This window comes from Carya illinoinensis, chromosome 5, assembly GCF_018687715.1.
Source record: "Carya illinoinensis cultivar Pawnee chromosome 5, C.illinoinensisPawnee_v1, whole genome shotgun sequence".
NCBI classification, from domain to species: domain Eukaryota; kingdom Viridiplantae; phylum Streptophyta; class Magnoliopsida; order Fagales; family Juglandaceae; genus Carya; species Carya illinoinensis.
In genome coordinates this window covers 44,724,551-44,744,616 of record NC_056756.1, presented here as the reverse complement: position 1 = coordinate 44,744,616, position 20,066 = coordinate 44,724,551, and the positions used below count along the sequence as shown (strand labels likewise).

At 37.4% G+C, this 20,066-nt stretch overlaps 2 protein-coding genes and 1 long non-coding RNA gene across 4 annotated transcripts; 1 reads left to right on the top strand and 2 right to left on the bottom strand.

The window, feature by feature from the left end:
- The first annotated feature begins 757 nt into the window (after positions 1 to 757).
- On the top strand, positions 758 to 5,442 carry LOC122309617 (uncharacterized protein At1g51745-like). Its single transcript, XM_043123147.1, has 4 exons — positions 758 to 1,222; positions 2,325 to 2,923; positions 3,128 to 3,421; positions 3,652 to 5,442. Exons 1-4 carry the CDS (start codon positions 1,041 to 1,043, stop codon positions 4,947 to 4,949), a joined length of 2,373 nt encoding a protein of 790 aa, XP_042979081.1. The 5' UTR covers positions 758 to 1,040; the 3' UTR covers positions 4,950 to 5,442.
- Positions 5,443 to 6,062: 620 nt separating this feature from the next.
- On the bottom strand, positions 6,063 to 17,957 carry LOC122309618 (altered inheritance rate of mitochondria protein 25). 2 transcript variants are annotated; one of them, XM_043123150.1, is made up of 12 exons: positions 17,666 to 17,957; positions 15,956 to 16,622; positions 14,367 to 14,453; positions 10,624 to 10,665; positions 10,455 to 10,499; positions 9,202 to 9,267; positions 9,036 to 9,092; positions 8,870 to 8,931; positions 8,252 to 8,372; positions 7,293 to 7,370; positions 7,111 to 7,217; positions 6,063 to 6,676 (listed from the first exon to the last, which is right to left on the bottom strand). In XM_043123150.1, the coding sequence occupies exons 2-12, from the start codon at positions 16,562 to 16,564 to the stop codon at positions 6,646 to 6,648; spliced, it is 1,305 nt and encodes a 434-aa protein (XP_042979084.1). In that variant the 5' UTR covers positions 16,565 to 16,622; positions 17,666 to 17,957; the 3' UTR covers positions 6,063 to 6,645. The 2 variants fall into 2 exon arrangements, with proteins under 2 accessions (XP_042979084.1, XP_042979083.1); XM_043123149.1 differs by having other exon boundaries at positions 15,956 to 16,585; positions 17,666 to 17,956.
- On the bottom strand, positions 7,597 to 8,245 carry LOC122309619. Its single transcript, XR_006242468.1, has 2 exons — positions 8,071 to 8,245; positions 7,597 to 8,037 (listed from the first exon to the last, which is right to left on the bottom strand). It is a non-coding gene; the product is annotated as an uncharacterized LOC122309619 (long non-coding RNA).
- Positions 17,958 to 20,066: the final 2,109 nt, after the last annotated feature.

Below are 20,066 nucleotides of genomic sequence, written 5' to 3'. Positions count from 1 at the left end.
TTATATACTGTTTAGTAACAACGTGTTTAAAGTATTTTCAAACATGTTACATTTCTTGAAAATAAATTAAAAAAATACTTTCTGAGTTAGAAATGAAGATTATTTATATTTTTAAATATTATGACCATATCCTTAAAAGTTTAAAATTTATAATTATTTAAAAATTATATGGATATTTTCGTTCATTAACAGTTTATTTAAAATTTAAATTACGTTTTGTATTATTTGGAAAAGCAAGTTTGAGGAAAATATTTTGATTTTTTTTTTCTCAAACATACTTTTTATCTTATTTGAGATTAAAATTGATTTAATAGGTAATATCCAAACAACTTAATTTTTTTATTAAAGAGTTTTTAAGACTATTTAAATATTTTTTAAAACTCATACCACAACTCCAAACAGGCCCTAAGACTACTCTTTAAATAAACATAGTTAGTACTTTAAGGCCTTTGTTAACTTTCACAAAAATCTCATCTTATTTAATCATTACAACTTTTTCAAATTTACACATAAAATAAAATAAAGAATTCGACATTTTCAAATTATAATAAAAAAATAATATTAAAATAATATTTTATTTAATTTTTAATTTTAAACTCAACTCACCTCTAAAAATAAATTAGGATTAAAGCCCAGCCCAGACTAGAACAGAGCAACCCGGTTTTAAACATCTGAACTGTGAGTCTGGCCCAAAGCAGAAGCCCGTAGTATTGCGTACATGGTGCCAAGTACACAAAAAATTAATTGCAACCAAACCAAAACTAACACGGCCGGCCATAGAATTATTAGAATCGATGAAGGAATTATTAACAAATTGAAAACTGTGAAAACCCTAGAAATGGAAACCAAGAAAAATCCCCAATTCTGAATTGCATGGAATCCCTAACCCTAACCCAAATTCGCCATATCGGATACGCCCCTTCTCGGACCTTCCGTTTCTTCTTTGCCGGTGGCTGAGCCCAACAGACTCAGAGAGAGAGAGAGAGAGAGAGAGAGAGAGAGGGAGGGAGGGAGAGGGAGAGGGAGAGGGAGAGGGAGTTATGGAGAGTGAGGGATCCGGTCCATCAGCCTGCATCCCGGGATCGATTGTGTGGGTGAGGAGGAGGAACGGTTCGTGGTGGCCCGGGAAGATACTGGGGCCCGAAGAGCTCGCGTCTTCGCATCTCACGTCTCCGCGGTCCGGGACTCCCGTCAAGCTTCTCGGAAGGGAAGACGCTAGCGTGTGAGTCTCTCTTCTTCTTATCTAATTTTTATCTATTCAAAATTACATCTGGGATTTTTTCTTAATCTTATCAATAAAAATGCTATATTTTGATGCTGTCGGTAAGCTGCTGCAATTACCGTGGGGTTGATTATTGAGGACGTCTTCGTTTTTTGTTCAAATCATAAATGAGTCAACGGGCTTACGAATATATTTAAAATAATAGTATATTGTGCATTTCATATGGTATTAACTGAGTGATCATGCTCTTTTGGGTTGGTAGGAAACTTCATAAATTTAATTTTCATGACCTCGCTATTTTTTTTTTTTTTTTGAGAAATGATTTTTGTGCCATTTTTTATATCAGCATCAAATATATATGTATACATGTCCGTAGAACAAATAAACTGAGATTTTGAAGGAGTTGGTCATTTTTCCTTTTTACAAATAAAAAAATATAAGAGTCAATGCATAAACGCCTTTATTGTTCTTCCTGGGACTCTCAGAACAAGCATCACATGGTGTAGCAAGCTCAAATACACCGCTGATGACTACATTAGGCAGAATTTTTTAAATTGTGAAGTTAGCCTTCATCATGCTTTCTACTCCAAATGAAGGACCTGAAAATCTTTACATTAAAAGGCCTATTCAGTTTTCCATGGTTCCCTCTCCCTACTTCTGCACCATTAGCAACCTCATGCCTGGACTTTTTGGCCTTCGTTTCTTTCTTCGTTTCTTTAATCTTTTAAAATTTTCTGCTGTGGTAATCTTGCAAAATCTCTGTTAAGTTACATGTTTCCATGGGTTATGCAATCAGCCTCAAAAGATAATTTTGTTCTGATTTCTCATGTAGCAACTGGATTATGCTTTGGTATGCCAATCAGTATAAAACTGCTTGTCAGAGAACTTCAAAGTAAAATATAATGTCAGGCTAGTTTCTTTGAGAAATTACTTGAAATATAATGTTCATTGCCTGTGTTGCCATATACCTTTGTCTTTGATTTATATATTTATTTGATATTTAATAACGAAAATGTTGTAATAAAATCTTATTCTGTATTCATGGCTGTTTTATTGCGCATACTCGATATTTGTAAGACTCTTTTCTTGTATTTCTTCTCAGGGACTGGTACAATTTAGAAAAATCCAAGCGTGTGAAGGCATTTAGATGTGGGGAGTTCGATGATTGTATTGAAAAAGCTGAGTCCTCCCAGGGCATGCCTATAAAGAAAAGAGAGAAATATGCACGTCGAGAAGATGCTATTCTGCATGCTCTTGAACTTGAGAAGCAAATTTTGGGAAAGCAAGGAAAGTTGGGTATAGATTCTGATCGGACAAGCAGTAAATCATCTGCTGGTATGAAAAAGAGATTGGTTAGTTGTTCAGAAAATTTTGGAGATGATAATGGAAAACTTGGAAATTCGATTCCACAACAATTTCCTAGCAGACTTGAAAAATATCATAAGGACAAGTCTATAGGCAGTCTTCTCTCTTCACAGAAAACCATGGATGGAAATCAACTAAGTGGGGATGATGATCATTCTGAAATCATGCCTCGTATGAGAGGCTTGCAGGATTTTGGTCTCAAGATTACCCCTGCCAAACAAATGCCTTCGCCTTCTGTTGGTTCAAATGGTTCTTGGAAACCTACAGCTGATCACCATGCTGATGCTCTTCCTGGTGGTGGTGTTCTTAGCATGGGAAATGCAAGTCATGCAAACGGTAAAAATTCCCTATACGAAAGGAAAAGATCACATGGGGGGGTTGATTGGGGGGTGTTTTTGTTTTTTGGGGGGGGGGGGGGGGGGTGACTTTTGGTGAAGAGACGTGATAAGCATTGTCCTATCATTCAAGTTTTTCAGAGTAGTGCAAAATTAGGAGTCCCTCATTCCTTGCTACCTGACAAAGTTTCTACTTCTATTTCAGGTGTGGAGCAGACAGGACTTGCTTCCCGAGCAAAGAAGAGAAGATGTGTCTACTTGACAGCAGAGCATGGTGATTCTTTGGATTATGGTGAGACTTCTCGAAGTCGGATTGAGATGTCAACTTCCCAATTTGGAGTGGGTAATGGTCATCCTTATTCTGGTTCTTTCATTGAAGAGAACTCTTCTGGTTTTACGGAAGATGTTGAAACCAATTCTTCAACTGGATCTTCTGAGTCTGAGTCCGACTTTTCTGAGACAGAACCAGAAATGGATGAAGATACAACTTTACTATCAGGTTTCAAGTCTGCCTATTATTAATTTTTATGTATTTTATTACTATTATTAATAAGCTTAATTTCTTATTAATCTTCTTGAGAAGTTGGTGTTGGAGCTCAACTCATCCTTTCTTAATACTCTATTTTTTAGAACTGCCTTGTATCGAATGCTTGCTTCGGATTGGTTATTTAAATTTTTTTTCTCATCATCCTTTAATCTACTGCTGTTTGGATGTTTCTGTATCTACAGTAGCAGAATGGAATACTCTTGGAAGATCTGAAGCACAAGAACATGGACTTATGAGCACTGAAGAGCATGATGAGTCAGCATTTTCGGGTGACATGTCTCACCATTATCTTCACGACCATGTTTCTGCTAATGATGCAGTGTCCAAATGGCGATTGAAAGGTAAGAGGAATACTCGCAATGTTACAAAAAGGTCTGTGGATGCAAGTAATGGAAGAGGTTCCATTCATGGAATATGTCCTGAAGAAAGGGGAAGTGGTTTAAGGCATAGAACATTGAGGCAGAATTTGAGTTTCCGCAGAAATGATGATTTTGATTATAGTGTTGATGATGATGAGGAAGAGGAGGATGATGATGATAATGATGTAGATGAAAGGGATTTTGGCAATCAGAAAGTAAGATTGGTCAGTAAATATTCCCTGACATCAAGAGCTGCATCCAGGGGTCGAAGTAGTGTTGGTCGTAAAATGGTTGGCTGGGAAGACTTGAGATGGGAGGATCCACCTGCTTTGAGAGGATACTGGGGTGTCAAAGGAGAGCAATTTGATCCGTATTTTGATGCCCATTATCATTTTGGTGGGAGGCCGAGATCCATGCTGGTCAATGTGGATTTGAAGGTCCAAGCAAGCTACCAAAAAGAGCCTGTCCCTATTGTTTCTCTTATGAGCAAGTTAAATGGGAAGGCAATTATAGGGCACCCAATTCAGATTGAAGCCCTAGAAGACGGTTCAGCTGAAACTCTTCTTTCTACTATTGATGAAGTGTTTAACAATGAAAATACTACACTTCAGCCAGCTTGGAGAACTGCAAGGAGAACGGCAAATTTTCGGCGGGTCCCACGACCTCATTTATCATCGGCACTGGATGGTGATGAAGCCACCAATGATCTTTCCCTCTTATATCAAGAAGGGAAACTGCCATCCAAGAAATTAAATGCAGGGAGTTTCAGTTATAAGCCAAGCCTGGACAGGAGCAACCTCCCTCACAGTCCTCGGCCTCCAACTGACAGAAAGTTTTTGAAAAAGCCACCAAAGAAAGTAAGCTTATCATCTAGTCAGAAAACTAGAACCCTCTCTTCAATAGCTACTGAGCAACACGTTAGTATCAAGCCAATACAAGATGGCAATAGTGGTCAAATGGATGGACTGATAAAACCAGAATCAACTGGGCCCACTACGGTAGCCTGCATACCCGTTAAATTAGCTTTCAGTAGGTTACTCGAGAAGATCAACAGGCCGCCATCAAAAGCAGCTAGTAATGTGAATTTGTTGAATAGTGATTTGGGGAGAAATCAGTCATAGGTTACATGTACATTTTCAGAAGGGAAACAATAAATATCATACTGCTAGCGCAACAGTTATTCCTAATCTCTTCTTTCCAAGGAAGGCAATTCCAAACCTCAGCATTTTGAAGGTGAAGATTCTGCTGCCTTTTAGAATAATGAGATAAAGCAGGTCATAGAGGAAGAAACCTTAGATTGTTAATATAAGGGGCATTAACTGCGCATTTGTTGTTGATGGGTTGTTTTCGAGGACTGGGGGAGAAAGAGAGCTTATGGTGGCCAGAAACAAGGCAATGAACTTATATGGATATAAGTAGGTACTTTGAAATCTATGTTGATGAATGTATATTTTATCCCTGTACAAGCTTATGTATCTACAATTTTTTTTAATAATTTAAAAGAAATATAGGAAACATAAAATAGTTGGGATCAGTTTAGACACATTTACCAAATCTGTAGTTCTGTGGATTAATTTTTATTGCAGTGAGAGATATGGTCCGCTGTTTGGATTTTTTACTCGTGTAAGAAGGATATCTTGAACCCTTAGCAATGCATATAATGAGGATATACTGCACCTGAACATGTGTACTTGGACGTGAAGTTGCAATATAGCAGCTGCATGTATTATTTTGCACGTGATTCTTTACTATAGTTGATTGACATGCTCGACCAGCCAGTTCCTGAAATTCTGCATCCCAAAGTTGTGAAAGGGCTTCTTCAAAGACGTCATCAATATAGGAAGTACTCTGGTTATTGAATGAATGTGAACAGATATTACACCCGGCCTCTGGCTTCTGGCTTCTGAGATCCTGATGGTTATCTGATGCCAACATTGAGGCCCTAGCAAATGAAATGATTCCTCCTCCTTGGTGTCAAAATAGCATGTAATATAATGGTTAAGCATGATGGCAAGACTCATAATCTGTGTCTCTAATAGAGATCAGAACTTTGCTTTCTTGTGGCTCATTAGGAATTTCATTTCCTTCTGTCTTCTTTTCCTTCCCTCTCTGCTTCTCACACTCAACCCGTCAGACCCAAATGCTTATTAGACACAGAAATTGGGATATTTCTCCCGTCCGCAGTTTTAAAACGCCAAGCCTCGTATACATGGAATTAAAAAGGGAGATAAAACTTGTAATAAAAATATTAAATAAACAAAAATCATATGTTTGTACTTTTTTCTCAAGTAATATCCCTAAGAGTTTTCTTCTGCCTAATTACTGAGCTAACCCAAACGATGCATAAAATGGCATGTATAGCCAAGCATAAATTCAAAATAAACATCGACTTAAAGAGACATCCTCACCCAAGAGGTTAAATACCTTCCCCAACTACATACAACTTTAGCATACACATACTTCCCTTTTATTTCTCGTCATGCGACCGTACAAAAACACGAGTTTCTTGCGGGATACCCATTTTACTTTCGAAAAAGTAGAGGCAGGTCTTGAATTAAATACATTGTCTCGGTGAGAAATAATGAATCTTAAAATTCTCTTTATTAGTCATGGCCAGTAACAGCAAGAACCGCTTCAGAAGGCAGGTAAGAAAGCAAGTTATTTGGTAGTCTTTTGAGTTGAGAATGTGAGGTGAAGTAAGAGGAAACAAGAAACGCATATCAGTAGAACACCTTCTAGGAGCTCTAAAGTTCCTTGGTACTGCTAATGCGACACAGAAAGAACCAACCGGGTTGAGGACCATTCTGCAAAACGAACCTACTCGCCAACTGCAACAAATGGTATTCCCCTGAGGACAAAAGAAAAGGAAGAGCAAAGTTAGTGCTAATTTCAACTCACTCTCTTACCATGAAAGTTGACGAGCAACCAGGGTCCAGAAATTAACATTTCTGGTACTGACAAAAATTCCGAGCTTTCTATTTGGCTTGGTAATTAACTCGTGCAGCTAACGTGATTTGATCCCATGATGTCCTCCACCATCCTATACTTAGGGGGAGTGAAAGTATCATGTGACCCAAGAGTCATAGCATGAGGAAACTGCCAACACTCCGGAAGGTGAAGATACGGGATAAACTATATAGCAGTTTAAGGAAATGAACACCACAATTTTAGAAACAGTATTGAATGAACAGAGGTTGAGGTGACCAATATGGACTTAATCCAGCAGTCCTACAGTAAATTCTATTGTAGTAGGGAATATACTAGCACTACAAACGAGCTTACCAGCCACCATGCCTCGAGAAATAGTCATTGTCCAGTGATATAGCAAGAGCCAGAGTCACAGCTCTCTCCGACAGTGTCAGTGGACGGGCAACTTCTAATTCTTGTATCTGCTCCAGGATAGCACAAATAAGATAATAGAAATAAACTAAATGACAAGTATCTTTTCCAAGGTGCTACCGTACCCCTCTAGCAGGGCCAGTCTTGGAGCTGGGATCAGAACTCCCAAATTGGATCACGTATTGACCAGCATCAGTAAAGATCTGCAATCAATTAATTTATATTTTAAAATTAAATTGCCATATCAGGTAGTTCCATTGGCAACCAAACTAAATATCTTAAATTAAAAAATACAAATGCAAATGATGCTTAGCAAAAGATATATGGAGCCCAAAAGGTTAGATAGAGTCCTCTCATGATGGAACACAGCATGGTTTTAGCCAGCTCTGCAAATGACCAAACATGATTCAGATAGATTAAGTTTCTTCCTTGGTGATCCAAACCATAACTCTTTATCAATCATTTCTTTTTTTTTTTTTTGATAGGTAATAAAAAGCTTTATTAAGATAAAGATGGGCATAGCCCAGGTACACTGAACTTTATCAATCATTTGAGATAACATTCTATATGGCAACGTATGAATGTACTTGGCAATATGTTTAGATCAACATTTGAATGTTAAGTCATTTGAGATTGATTTGGCTTGATATACAATGAAATCCATGACAAATTATATGCCACAATCTGGTCACATTTACAAATTGGATCATTTTTTATGCATATCTATAATCTGAACCATCAATAGAAATGCCAACTTCTACATGGACTCTATGTCAAAAGTTCCCAGTCAACAAGTTCTGTTGTGAATTGGGAGGGGTATAGAGTAAAAGTTTGAAATCCGTAACCTTGGCTCGTGAAAGAGAACAAAACCTAACCATTTTGGCTCGTGAAAGAGAACAAAACCTAACCATTATCCCCCAATAGAGGATTAAGTAAAACTCCAAAACTTTGGCTCCTTAAACTGAATAATAAATACTATACTATAACAGTCCCTAAGCAACCACCATAAAAAGAGAGAACAAATAATGCATGAGAATCAACTGCAGCTGTTGACATCCTATTTTTGTAAAATAGGGGAAAGAACCTCAAATCCAAACCCCCTCCAGTCACGATCTATCTGAGCAAGCACGTTCCCATCTATGTCTTTCAAAGTGAATGTCCAATTCCAGAAGCCAGGATTTTCAACCACTGCAAACTGCGTGTTCCTGCAAATTAAATGATCATAGGCTTGAAGGTGTTAGATAGAAGCAAAACTATGTGTCTTCAAGCTTTAGTTTCCAGGATTTTTTTGCTCTCTTCTCTTTCTCTACAAGGTAGATCTGATATACACCCCTTGTATACTTCGTTTATGTCCTGACAGTCTCATATTGTCTTACTTATCAACAAAGAAGCAAAATATTATCCAACAACAGAAGTGCAAGACAGGAAAAAGAAAATGGAAAAAATGTACAAAACAAATGAAAGAAGTGATCCTGATTCCTGGGTTGTGATGGTAATATATCAGCAAATAGAGAAAGTACAGATCTACCACTCCACAACCATCTATCTTATATCTCAAATTTAAGTACCTTTTTACAATGAAAGGCAACACCCCAAATAAAACCACTGGGATACAAACTTCTACTGCAACTGAATATAATAATAAAGGCACCAGGCTTGTCAAATAACGTACTTTGTAAAATAGCACAAAAAATAGCATTACCCCAGGTACAAGTCATAAACTCTCTTCCAGAGATGCCATCGTCTGTGAACCACACCAACTTCCTAGATAGGAACAAATTTTGCATATTACCAACAGTCAGATTGCTGCTTAACATGCTCACTTAATGGAGTTGCACTAAAACGACATAAATGTCTAATTGGCATACCTTACCATTAATCTCTGCATAAATTGAGCTGGTAATCCACCAAAAAGGCCTGCGAACCTGAACATGGTAATATACAGCTTCAAGCCAAAACAGCAACACACCCAGACCATGATAATCAAAAGCCTAGCATAATTCCAAAAGGATAACAATATCTCTTTAAGCTCACCCTGAAGAGCTCATTACCCATGCCATCGGTTATATAAGCGACAAAAGGGCGTCTTAGTCGAAGAAACTGCAAGAAAGCAAAACAAGCATTGGCGAGGAGAGTTTCTAAATCATAAATATTTTTCAAACAAGTAATACAAATTTATTAAAGAGCACAGAGGGGGCGCAACCCAAGTGTACAGGAAGTATGCAAAAAGATACACCCAACTAGTAAGAAGAAGAAAATTGAAGTCTAGAAAACTAGAGGATTGAAAACCAAGGGGAGCAGCCATCCAAGTATAGAGGGTGTTGAATATTTAAACCAGCAGTCAGATTTCAGCAGGCATGCAAATCAAACCCGCATTCCAAAACCCCAAAACAACATAGCTTTAAATAAAACCATAAATGTACTCTAGCATTCATATTTAAGCAAAGGTTAATTCCCAGATCAATTACAGTACGGTCAAAGGATTGTCAATGGTGCCAGCATGTAAATGGAGATGACATTGACCCAAAAAGTACCTCATGATTTGCCAACCAATTGTCCCAGAATCAGGTGCAAATATGAGTTTTCATGCCTTCTTAGCCAGTTAAATCTTGTTTGACATACAATGTTAGTTAAGAATAATGCTGATTGCATTTATCTAAACCAGCATAAAATAAACATCTTATAAAAGCTTTGATTTTTTATGTTGGGCTTTTTTCAGTTCTGAGAAGCAGGAAGTAAAAGCGAGAGTTGAGAGTGAAGGGTTTAAGAAATTTCATTATTACTTTATTGTAGAGGTTAAGGGGACTCAATTTCATGTTTATGACAAAATAGAGATACCAATATCTAAGGAATATGGCGAAAGGCATTTTTTTTGCCTCAGGTACCATAGAATGAATGTTTTGCAGTTGCTAAATGCCACCTTCAGCATTGTACTAAAGGTTTGTGAGATGTGTATTTAGCTATAAAAAAAGCCTCAAAAGAATCATAAATAACTATAATCATAAATAACTGTAATAGTATTACTTGACACTCGTGGCCACATGATGAAGACAATATGAAAAAATAAAATAAAAGCATTTTCAATAAAACATGCAAACTGTCCTCTTGCAAATTCAATATGGTATACATATCATACATTATCCTCTTGCAAGTTGATTTAACGGGGGAAAATTAGAATGTGAACACATAACATATTCTGTCGATAACAAGCTGATGAAAATGTATTAGATACTTTTTACCATGTGACAACAAAATAGGAACGGAAACTAAAGCATTAAACTAAATACCTGTCTAGTAAGGACATTACTCTGCTCACGAATAAAGCCAACAGGCTACAAAACATCAAGTAGTAGAATTTCAGAAATAGTTCAAAACTTAAAATGAGACATTGTTTGAAAATTAGCTCTCTGTGGAAAAAAATCCAGGAGAAGAAAAGAAATTAGAATGATTACTTACAGACTGGGGGTAGCAGACATCTACTATTGCATACCGGTTTTCCTACAGTTCCACCAAACAAAAAGTAATCACAAAGAAACAACTGCGAAGAGCAAATAGATGAAGGAAAAGGCAATAGAAAAATAGAAATGCTCAAAAGAGCCAGAATAAAAAGGTTACCAGAGTGCAAAGCCCCAGTAAACTAAACTAAGTGACATGCCTAGATAAAATATATCAAAAAGCAAAGCAGATATCCATAAGACAATAAAGGTTATGTGTCCCTCCAGCCGTGGTTTCAAATTTTGTTTCCTTGGATCTCCAAATTCATTTCCAGGGGTATTTATTGACACAATGACAGGTTAACGCCTTATAAAAGGAGCTAGCCGAAAATCTGGAATTTCCAGCATGAATTCACCGCAGACTATCCTCGCTTCCCCGAACAATCTTCATATCATATAATCTTCCTTAAAAATCAGAGACTACATTCACTTCCCAATCATGCACAGCTCTAGTAAAATTGACATTCCACTGAATATTATTATTTAAAAAAAATAAAGGAATCAGCCACTGCATCATCTTGATCTCTAGCAATCCTAAATAGGGAGGGATAAACATTCTTAAGAGCTACTTATAAAAAAAACATTCTTAAGAGCTGAATCCCCACACCATATATCATGCTAAAAATTAATCCTTGTCCCATTTCCCACCTTATATTTAACATGATTAACAAATTCCCTCCAACCCATCCAGATGGACTTCCACAACCCCACCCCATACATTCCTCTAACTTCGTTAGAACACTAACTCCCCCACATCCTACCATATTTAACATCAACAATATTTCTCCATAGCGCATCCCTCTCTAGATGATACCTCCAAAGCCATTTTCCAAGAAGAGCTTTGTGTTAAAGAGTCTCAAATTTCACACCCCCAATCCTCTACATGAAACTGGTGAACAAACCTTCTTCCAACTAACCAAGTGAAACTTTCTTTCCTCCCCATTACTTCCCCACAGAAAATTTTAAAATATCCTCTCAATTCCATTTGCCACCCCTGCTGGCCTAGGAAAAACCGAAAGGAAATATGTAGGAAGATTAGACAATGTACACCTTATCAAAGTAATTCTCCCCCCTTTAGATAAGTATAGCTTTTTCCAACCAGCTAACTTCCTCTAAATCTTCTCAATCACACCATCCCAAATCATTAAAGATTTGTGAGGAGCACCCAATGGAAAACCTAGATATCTCAAAGGTAAAGAAGATATCTTACACCCCAAGATGTTAGCCAAATTCAAAATATTTAGAATAGAGCCCACTAGAACAATTTCAGACTTAGATAAATTAATTCTAAGGCCAGAAACAGCTTGAAAACAAAGCAGAAGGGTTCTCAAAGACCAAAGATGATCTTGATTGGTCTCACTGAAAATTAAAGTGTTGTCTAACCCTGAGGGGTAGCTCAGTTGGTCAGGTCTTTGATTTGCTCCCCAATGGTCACCAGTTCGAATCCCCTCAGGGCCACTGGAGGTTTACCTGGTTGTTAACTTCAAGGTCCCGTGGGATTAGTCGAGGTGTGTGCAAGCACCCGTACACCCACAGATATTAAAAAAAAAAAAAAAAGTTTCGCCCGCAAAAAGGCGTGATACTTTTATACTGACCTAAGTTTCATCTCCCACCGAAAATTTTAATAAGAATCTACCATCCTCTACAACTCCAATCATTCTACTCAAAGCATCCATAACAAGAACAAAAAGAAAGGAGACAAAGGATCCCATTGTCTCAAGCTACGGGAACAATTAAAAAAACCAGTCGGGGTGCCATTCAACAAAATAAAGAATCTAATCGTCAAAATACAATGCTTGATCCACAAATACCATATCTCCCAAGTATAAGAGAAACTTATAGTTGACATGATCATATGCCTTTTCCATATCCTATTTAACTAGAATACCATCCTCACCCAACCTAATTTTGTTCTCCAAGCATTCATTAGCTATTAAAACCAAACCAAGAATTTGTCTTCCCCTCACAAATGCATTATGAAATTCAAGACAATATTTTCCATTGCCACACTCATTTGATTTGTTAACACCTTGGAGATGATCTTATACACTCCATTGACCAAGCTAATAGGCTGAAAATCTCTCATCTCCACAGCCCCCACCTTTTCAGGAATAAGTGCAATAAATGTAGCATTAAGACTCTATTGCATGGAAAATTTGAGAAGAGTTTAAATGCTACATTTAACCACGTGTTAAATACGTCAACCTCCCAGCCGTGGTGACGGGAGGCAAACCAGAATTCACCGGCGCATTGTTCTATGAAATCCCATAGAGCATCAGCCCTCCTAGTAGTTTATTGTGCTGTGCCGTGCCATCTGTCTTTCTTTCTTGGTTAGTCCCAACACTAGGTTTCTAACAGGTGTTGTAGGGAACTACCCCATACCTTGCCAGTAGAGGAGTCGGAGACACCTCTGGCTACTATGCAGGCATCATCACGGGCCCAGAAGTGGACAAAGATCCCACTTTGAACTGTGAATTCCTTTGGGCCTGAGTGGGTGCAAGTCCAGTCCGTTTTAGGTGCCATGCCATTTTGGGTGAGCAAGATGGGCCTATCCGACCTAAGCCCAAGCCCAAGCAAGTTTGGCTTTACCTTTATCAACCCTACAGGGATTCAGCCTTGACCTAGGCCCATCTTTGTTTTTAGCAAAACCATGGCCCAGGCTTAGGCCCAAGCCCATATTAGAGTTCAAGCCCTTGTTTACTCTACTTATAAAATCTTCTACAGCCATCTTCAACAAATGAATTTCCCCTTTCACACCAGCAATTTCCTCCTTCAGTCCAAACAGTACCCTTTGCTCCTCACTTCCCATTGTGTAGACATCGGACAAACCTCCACCACTACTTTCAGGTATGGCACAACAACAAAACCTCTCTGCAGTGGTACCCTCCCCTACTACCCATTTCTTTTTGTCATTTTCTCCTAACTGTAATGCCAAGCATTGACTTATACCACCATGTACTACTGCCCTTCTTCCTTACCGCCCATTGCAACATCTGCATATGTCCTGGTCTGCCTTCCCATCTCCCTGAGCCACCACAAGAACCTTATTTGCTAGTAGCATGGACAAAGCATGCTTTATCTCCTTAGATTTGCTTTTCCAACCCCTACCTTCCATCCCTTCCGGGATCACTATCAGGCCTCGACGTCCCCTGTCACCATAATCAATGATTTCCAAGTAACATCCAAAAGCATTAGATCGCTGATGAGCAACCAATGCCATGGTCCCAATGTGATACGTCTTGAAAAAATCTTTCCTTCCCTCCAATAATGAGCACTCGTCCATTGTGTTTGCTAACCAATGAGCACTGGTATGGCTGAAAGCCATCTCCTTGATGACCTTCCTACTTCTCTCGGTGATAAGAAAGTAACTTCCCCCCTCCAACGATAATATGAACACCTTTGTTTCTATTAATTAAGTGTTTTGAATATCCCATCCTTATCAAGTAACCATTGAGAACTCAGAAAATGGCTACTAGGATATTAATTCCGACATAGATCACCATAATATTTCACCCATATTACATGTGTAAGGAGCGAAACACTTCACTCTACTATCTTAAAAAAAATAAAAAAATAAAAATTGATACTTTTTAAAGGTAAAACTTTGGCATCATAAAAATATTAAAGGATATGGATAACCCCATACACTCACAAATCAATATCAAGATGAGTACGAAGTAAACAAAAATAAGGGAATTTAATTACCTGCTCAAAACCAAGCATAAGGTTCGCCCACTCTATATTCCTAGTAATCAGCAAATTGGATCTAGCAAGAAGTGGGATGACCTGGGCCTAGCAAAATTGAGCAAATACAAAGTAAGACATTTTCCAATTTACAAAAGGGAGAAAAGGATAAACTTTGAACAGGTTAATCTTGAAAAGAAAGTGTACAAAAATAAAGGAAATGTCACATGGCATTTGGTCTTGATGTGAGAATGTGGTTACAAGATCATCAATGCCTTACCCATCATATACCAAAGGACAGAAACTGGGAAAAATAACACGCTTTTAGAATAGCCAAGGTCATATGCTATGTGTTGTCAAGAGAGGGAAAAAAACTATCTGAAAGGATGATTTATATAAAAAGAAAGCCTTCTTATACTCTCTCAATTTAAGGAAAGACTGATTATAATGCCACTGGTGGTAATAATTCCAGGACTTCGTGATGCATGCTAAGTGCTACAGAGGGATTTCAGTGATAACTACAAAACATTTCTTTTGGAAGCTGATAACTACCACACCAGGTTGGACGTTTTTAAGCAATTGGAGGGAGAATCTAATGGAAAAAACAAGCTGGACCAGAACAATGGCAATATCTGCATCCAAAAATGTGAAGGTACGGCAAGGGGCTGACAAAAGATACTATTTGATCCCATCTTAAGTATAAATTGCCACCAATCATTTACTCTACCTTCCAAGACATATAAAATCAATGGACTGAACTATATGGATGATAGGCATGGGTTTTGGCTGTGCAAGCTATGTAATCTTTATAAAATAAAGATAATGGGGGCAATCCTCAGATTGCAACAGTGTGGAAGATGGTCCCAATATGTCTATGGTGGTGTATTTGGAGGGAGAGGCATGCAAGAAGCGGTCAATGGATGAGCTTAGAAGTTTATTTTTCATTACTTTACTTCATTGGTCGATTGTAATTGATTTTAATGGCATGTCTTTTCACCACTTCCTCCTATCGCTAAACTAGCACACATAGGCGACGCTCTTGTATATATGTCTCATATACTTGGGCTTTTGTCTATTTCATGATCAATAAAAATTTTGTTTATCGATAAAAAAAATAAAAATAAAGATAATCAAGTTGCTGTTTTTTTAAGTAATATAAATTCTATTGAGATGAAAAAGGGTGTTAGAACATAGAAAGTATACAAGATATTCACTCAATGAGCAAAATGATATAGCTCTAAAAAAATCTTGAAAAGTAGAAATAAAAAAGCTGTAAATTTAATTTTTTATGGCTAGTATGCCTTCTTTTTTAATGTTAAACTTCAGCTACAAGTAACAAGTAAAAGATGATCTCCAAGTGGCAACCTCCACCACTCCCTTGTGCTTTTTTTTTTTTTTCCTTTTGCTTTTACCAGGCTTTCTCTAACCTCCATCACTACTTCAAATAGATTTTTGGTAAAATAGTGATAACAAAATTGCAGAAAAGCACAGTGATAAAGCCAATGCATTCACTAAAGATAACGATAGATGCAACTTAATAGGCACACCAATTATCAAGGATAAGTTCTTGTAAATAACACTTTAACAGCAGAACTAACACCCAAACTCACCTCCTCTGGAGATTGTGGCTTCAGAAGACCTGAGACAGATTGGCTGAGAGGTGGTTGAGTCAAAACTGGTTTATCCTGATCCATGAAACTTTGTTCTGTAAGAGATGCACCTGAATACCATCTTCCATACTGATGCTGGCTATCATATGCTTTTTGACCAGCATTTCCACACTTAGCACTTTTTCGTCTTCCCTTTCCCCTATATTTTTTCATTTTCCTATCAGCAACCCAAAGCTGTACAAGAAAATCCCTTGTCAAGTGAGTATCATTGTCAACCTTGTGTCCAAATTTGCGAGATAAAGTTATTGTGCTCTGTTTTGACCAAGAGGAATTTCCTTCTAAACAACCAGGTAGCTTATATCTCGAAACAATATTGCGTGCGGAGATCAGCCTATCTCGGAAGCCTATTGGCCCACCACACAAATCATCTTTCAACAAAGATCTTGCTGGTAGACATCCACTTTGAGATTGCAAGCAATGAAGAACTAGAATTTTCTCAGAAGCAAAAGCACCATTTTGGTTTTTATTTATAGTGTGGTATGATGGTGAAATCCTTTCAATAGTTTTCTGAGTTCTGCCAAGGTAACACCAAGCCTTTGTCCAATTCATCTCAAAGAACTGTCACAGTGCCTGCAGAAATTAATTTGCCAACGATAGAACTCCAAGTCTTTCAAGGAAAGAATGAAAAGTAGAATCACAACAAAGGAGGATATTAGCAAGATATATACCTCGCCAAAAAAAAAAAAAAAAAAAAAAACTGATGAAAATTGCCGCTTTAGAAATTTTGGTTTAATTTCTTGGAGATTCCTTCCATATATTTCTAAGTTTCCTCGTGTTAATTGGTCCATAAAAATGAAGGGACCTAAATGAAAGGCAGCATCACAATAAAGATGTTCCATAACAAACAGAAAATAAAAGATGTTCCATGCGAAGGACTATAGTTATGAGAACCAAAACAGTTATTGGATAGCAAGATAAACTAGAGAGAGACGGAGAGATATAAAGAAAAGAAACGATTTCTATAACGCAACAAAGCCATAGAGAAGAGAATGAACTGCACAAACTTCTAAGCGGGACTATAAACGAGGTAAAGAAATAGAATAGAAATTTCCAAGGACTGACATCTCCTAACAGCCAAAATTCACAATACATAAATGAAACTGCTAACAATACATGACATTGGCAGGCCAAATCCCCACATATATGTATACAACTACACAGTCTACACATTCTCAGATAATCACTTCCATGTTTCACAATCTAAATTGTAGCTATATCATACTTTTTTTATAAGTATGTAGCTATATCACTTATAAAAAAAAAAAAAAAAAAAAAAAGTATATTGTAGCTATATCATACTTGCCCTTGTATTGAATTAAGATCAAGCACATTCACAGTGCGAAAAAAGGCCCAATTTCGTCAACAAGAATGAACAATAAAAGACAAATAAAAATCCCCAGAACAAAAGAAATAAAGAGAGCCAAACACGTTTCATCGAACCAGCTAGAAACGCAAAATTTGAAACGAAGAGAACGAATGGTAACTTCTCTCTGCCTTCCCCCCCCCCCCCCCCCCCCCCCCCCCCCCCCCCCTTTCTCTCCTCTCTCTACAGGTTGGTCTATGTTGGCGTCCGCATCTGGGTCTTCGAGTATTTGCAAACCGAAGCAAGTACTGTAGAAACAACAACAAGAATCGTTACTAATCACTCACCGGTTTCTTCTCCTCGCACCTTAACGCCGAGCCCCACTGCATCCTATAGCAAGTATTGAGCTCAATCATGGGCTTCCCACTCCAGTCCCCTCCAACCTCGGATTGAAATGCAAAACTCCGCGTGGATCCTCGCCCTCAACGACCTTCAATCCCTGCAACTCCACCATAAACTGGCGGCGACGGGGGAATGAAAGAAAATAAAGCGGGGATTGGGGGCAACTGGGGGATTGACATACACTGATACCTCAATGTGTTCCCTCTTCCGTGGGGATTTCTTTGTATCTATTGTATTTTCCCACTTCCAATTTTATTTATATAATCATATATTATGTATTAAATATTGAAAATAGTGAAAAATTTTGAAATTTGAATTTTAAAATTTAAAACAGTAGTTCTATATGCAAACGGCAAATGTAAGCGGCACGCAGTCGGGTGACGTGGCCGTTATTAAAATAATAATAAAATATTTAAATATTAAAAAAAAACGGAATGAAAAAGCGGAAGAAATGATATTGAAACCATTTCGTTCCTGCTTCTGATGTGCGAGTGCGAGCAGGAGGAGCCATTGTACAAGATCGAGCAAGAGGAACCAGATCCACTCCGTTCTGACGTTCGTTGGTGTAGCACGGAGTCGTTGGGTTGGGCATCCGGCTTGGGTGGGTTGATTTCGGCCCGGTCTGCATTGTGTGGGTCAAGCCCGAGCGTCGTTTGGGTCAGCTTCGTGGGCTGGGTTATGGGTCAGCTTCGTGGGCTGGGTTTGGGTCAGCTTCTTGGGCCATAACCTCGGGTCAACTCGGTGGGCCAGCAGTTGGGGCAGTTCGGGTCAGCGACGTGGGTCGGTTCTGGTTTCGTGGGTCATCTTCTGCCTTTACCCCGTCGGCACCACCACGGGCAGGTTCTGGGTCTGTTGGTTGTGTTTTTGTGCTTAAATAAACATCGGTCTTGAAGTGGATTATAAGTTGTTTGATATATGAAAAGATTTGCATAAACCGAGCTGCAGTGGATTGGTGTAAACAACGGTTTTCACATGAGGATCAATATGTGTTTGGTTGTTTACAGTTCTGGCTTGGTTTCCTATGGCATTAGCATGAATTTGTCATATTTTGCATTTGATTGGATGAAATACCCGTGTAGCATTAGCATGAATTTCGTGTAGCTTGGTTTTCCCATGCATGTTGATAGAATATAATATGACTGTTTACATAATTTACATTGATTATGGAATGGAGGAATTGTAATAATTTACATAAGCTCACTAGGTTGGAAAATCTTAAATGAAAAAGATGCTTATTACTCTCTTAATTACATACATAATTTTGTTTATATAATTTTACAAGCATCCGATAATATTGGTTGGATTAAATTTTTTTTTTTTACGTTACTTGATGAGTACAAATATAATTATGTGATTGATAAGCTCGCAAATACAAATGCAAGTTCATCTAGATATATGCTGCCTACAAACAGGTTAGGTGGTTGGTTAATGAATTTTTTATTTTTTAATTTATTATTAAATGATTTGAATATTTTTAAGTAGATACTGTTTTGTATTTTATTATTTGGTTTAATGAAGTTGTTATGCAACTCTTTGGTTAAAGAACATTATGGTCCTTGTTGTAAACCAAATTAGAAGAAACATTTGTAGCTACAATGTATAATGTGAAAATCTGAAAATTTTGGTTGGAAAGCACCAATTTGAAATATCAAGTAATGTGGATTTTGTATGGAAAGCATCTGCTTGAGTATCGAGTATGCGATTGAGAAAAAAAAAGTGACAAAGCAACTGTTTCAACAAGTTAAACAGGTGGAAACACATACCTCCTTTATAATGTAAAAGGACTTCAATTCTTTTAAAATTGATTAGCTTCTTTGATAAAATATAAATTATATAAAAAAAATGTATATATTGAGATGTTAGAAGAATGTAGAAATCTTCATGATATTCATACTTAGATGGTAATTTCACAAAATATCAAAGCAAATGCAAGTATGTGAAATTATTGAGAGAAGTTTCACGTGCTTTCACAGTCTTCAAAAATCAAACTATCATTTATTAATATAGAGAATTATTTCTATCGTGCTACTGCGAGTTGCACGTATCTAACTCAAATAAAATATTTAATGGTTGAGCCAAAAAGTGTAGGTAGCTAGAAAAGAGAAATTTTGTAAATGTTTTGAAATTTAAACTATTATTACTCAATAGTCATGAGATAATGATGCAATTACCTCGGGTTGAATTGCTATATTTATTTAATGAGTTTTTTAATGGGACCCAAGCAGGTTATTTTGAAACTATTTATCATGCCATTCCTATAAACTCGTTTATTTTTTTTGCTTTTTAATTTCTTATGCAATTACCAATTGCCTTTTCAACATGTCGACATAATAGTGATCAACTTGT

What these genes read in the sequence shown, in the direction of transcription:
- LOC122309617 (XM_043123147.1), top strand. Translation starts at nt 1,041, where the DNA reads ATGGAGAGTGAGGGATCCGGTCCATCAGCCTGCATCCCGGGATCGATT. An exon ending in AAATGCAAGTCATGCAAACG is followed by an intron (nt 2,924 to 3,127) that starts GTAAAAATTCCC and finishes CTTCTATTTCAG; the next exon opens with GTGTGGAGCAGACAGGACTT. An exon ending in AGATACAACTTTACTATCAG is followed by an intron (nt 3,422 to 3,651) that starts GTTTCAAGTCTG and finishes CTGTATCTACAG; the next exon opens with TAGCAGAATGGAATACTCTT.
- LOC122309618 (XM_043123150.1), bottom strand. Translation starts at nt 16,564, where the DNA reads ATGAATTGGACAAAGGCTTGGTGTTACCTTGGCAGAACTCAGAAAACT. An exon ending in TTATGCTTGGTTTTGAGCAG is followed by an intron (nt 10,666 to 14,366) that starts GTAATTAAATTC and finishes GTGGAACTGTAG; the next exon opens with GAAAACCGGTATGCAATAGT. An exon ending in GTTTATGACTTGTACCTGGG is followed by an intron (nt 8,373 to 8,869) that starts GTAATGCTATTT and finishes TTTAATTTGCAG; the next exon opens with GAACACGCAGTTTGCAGTGG.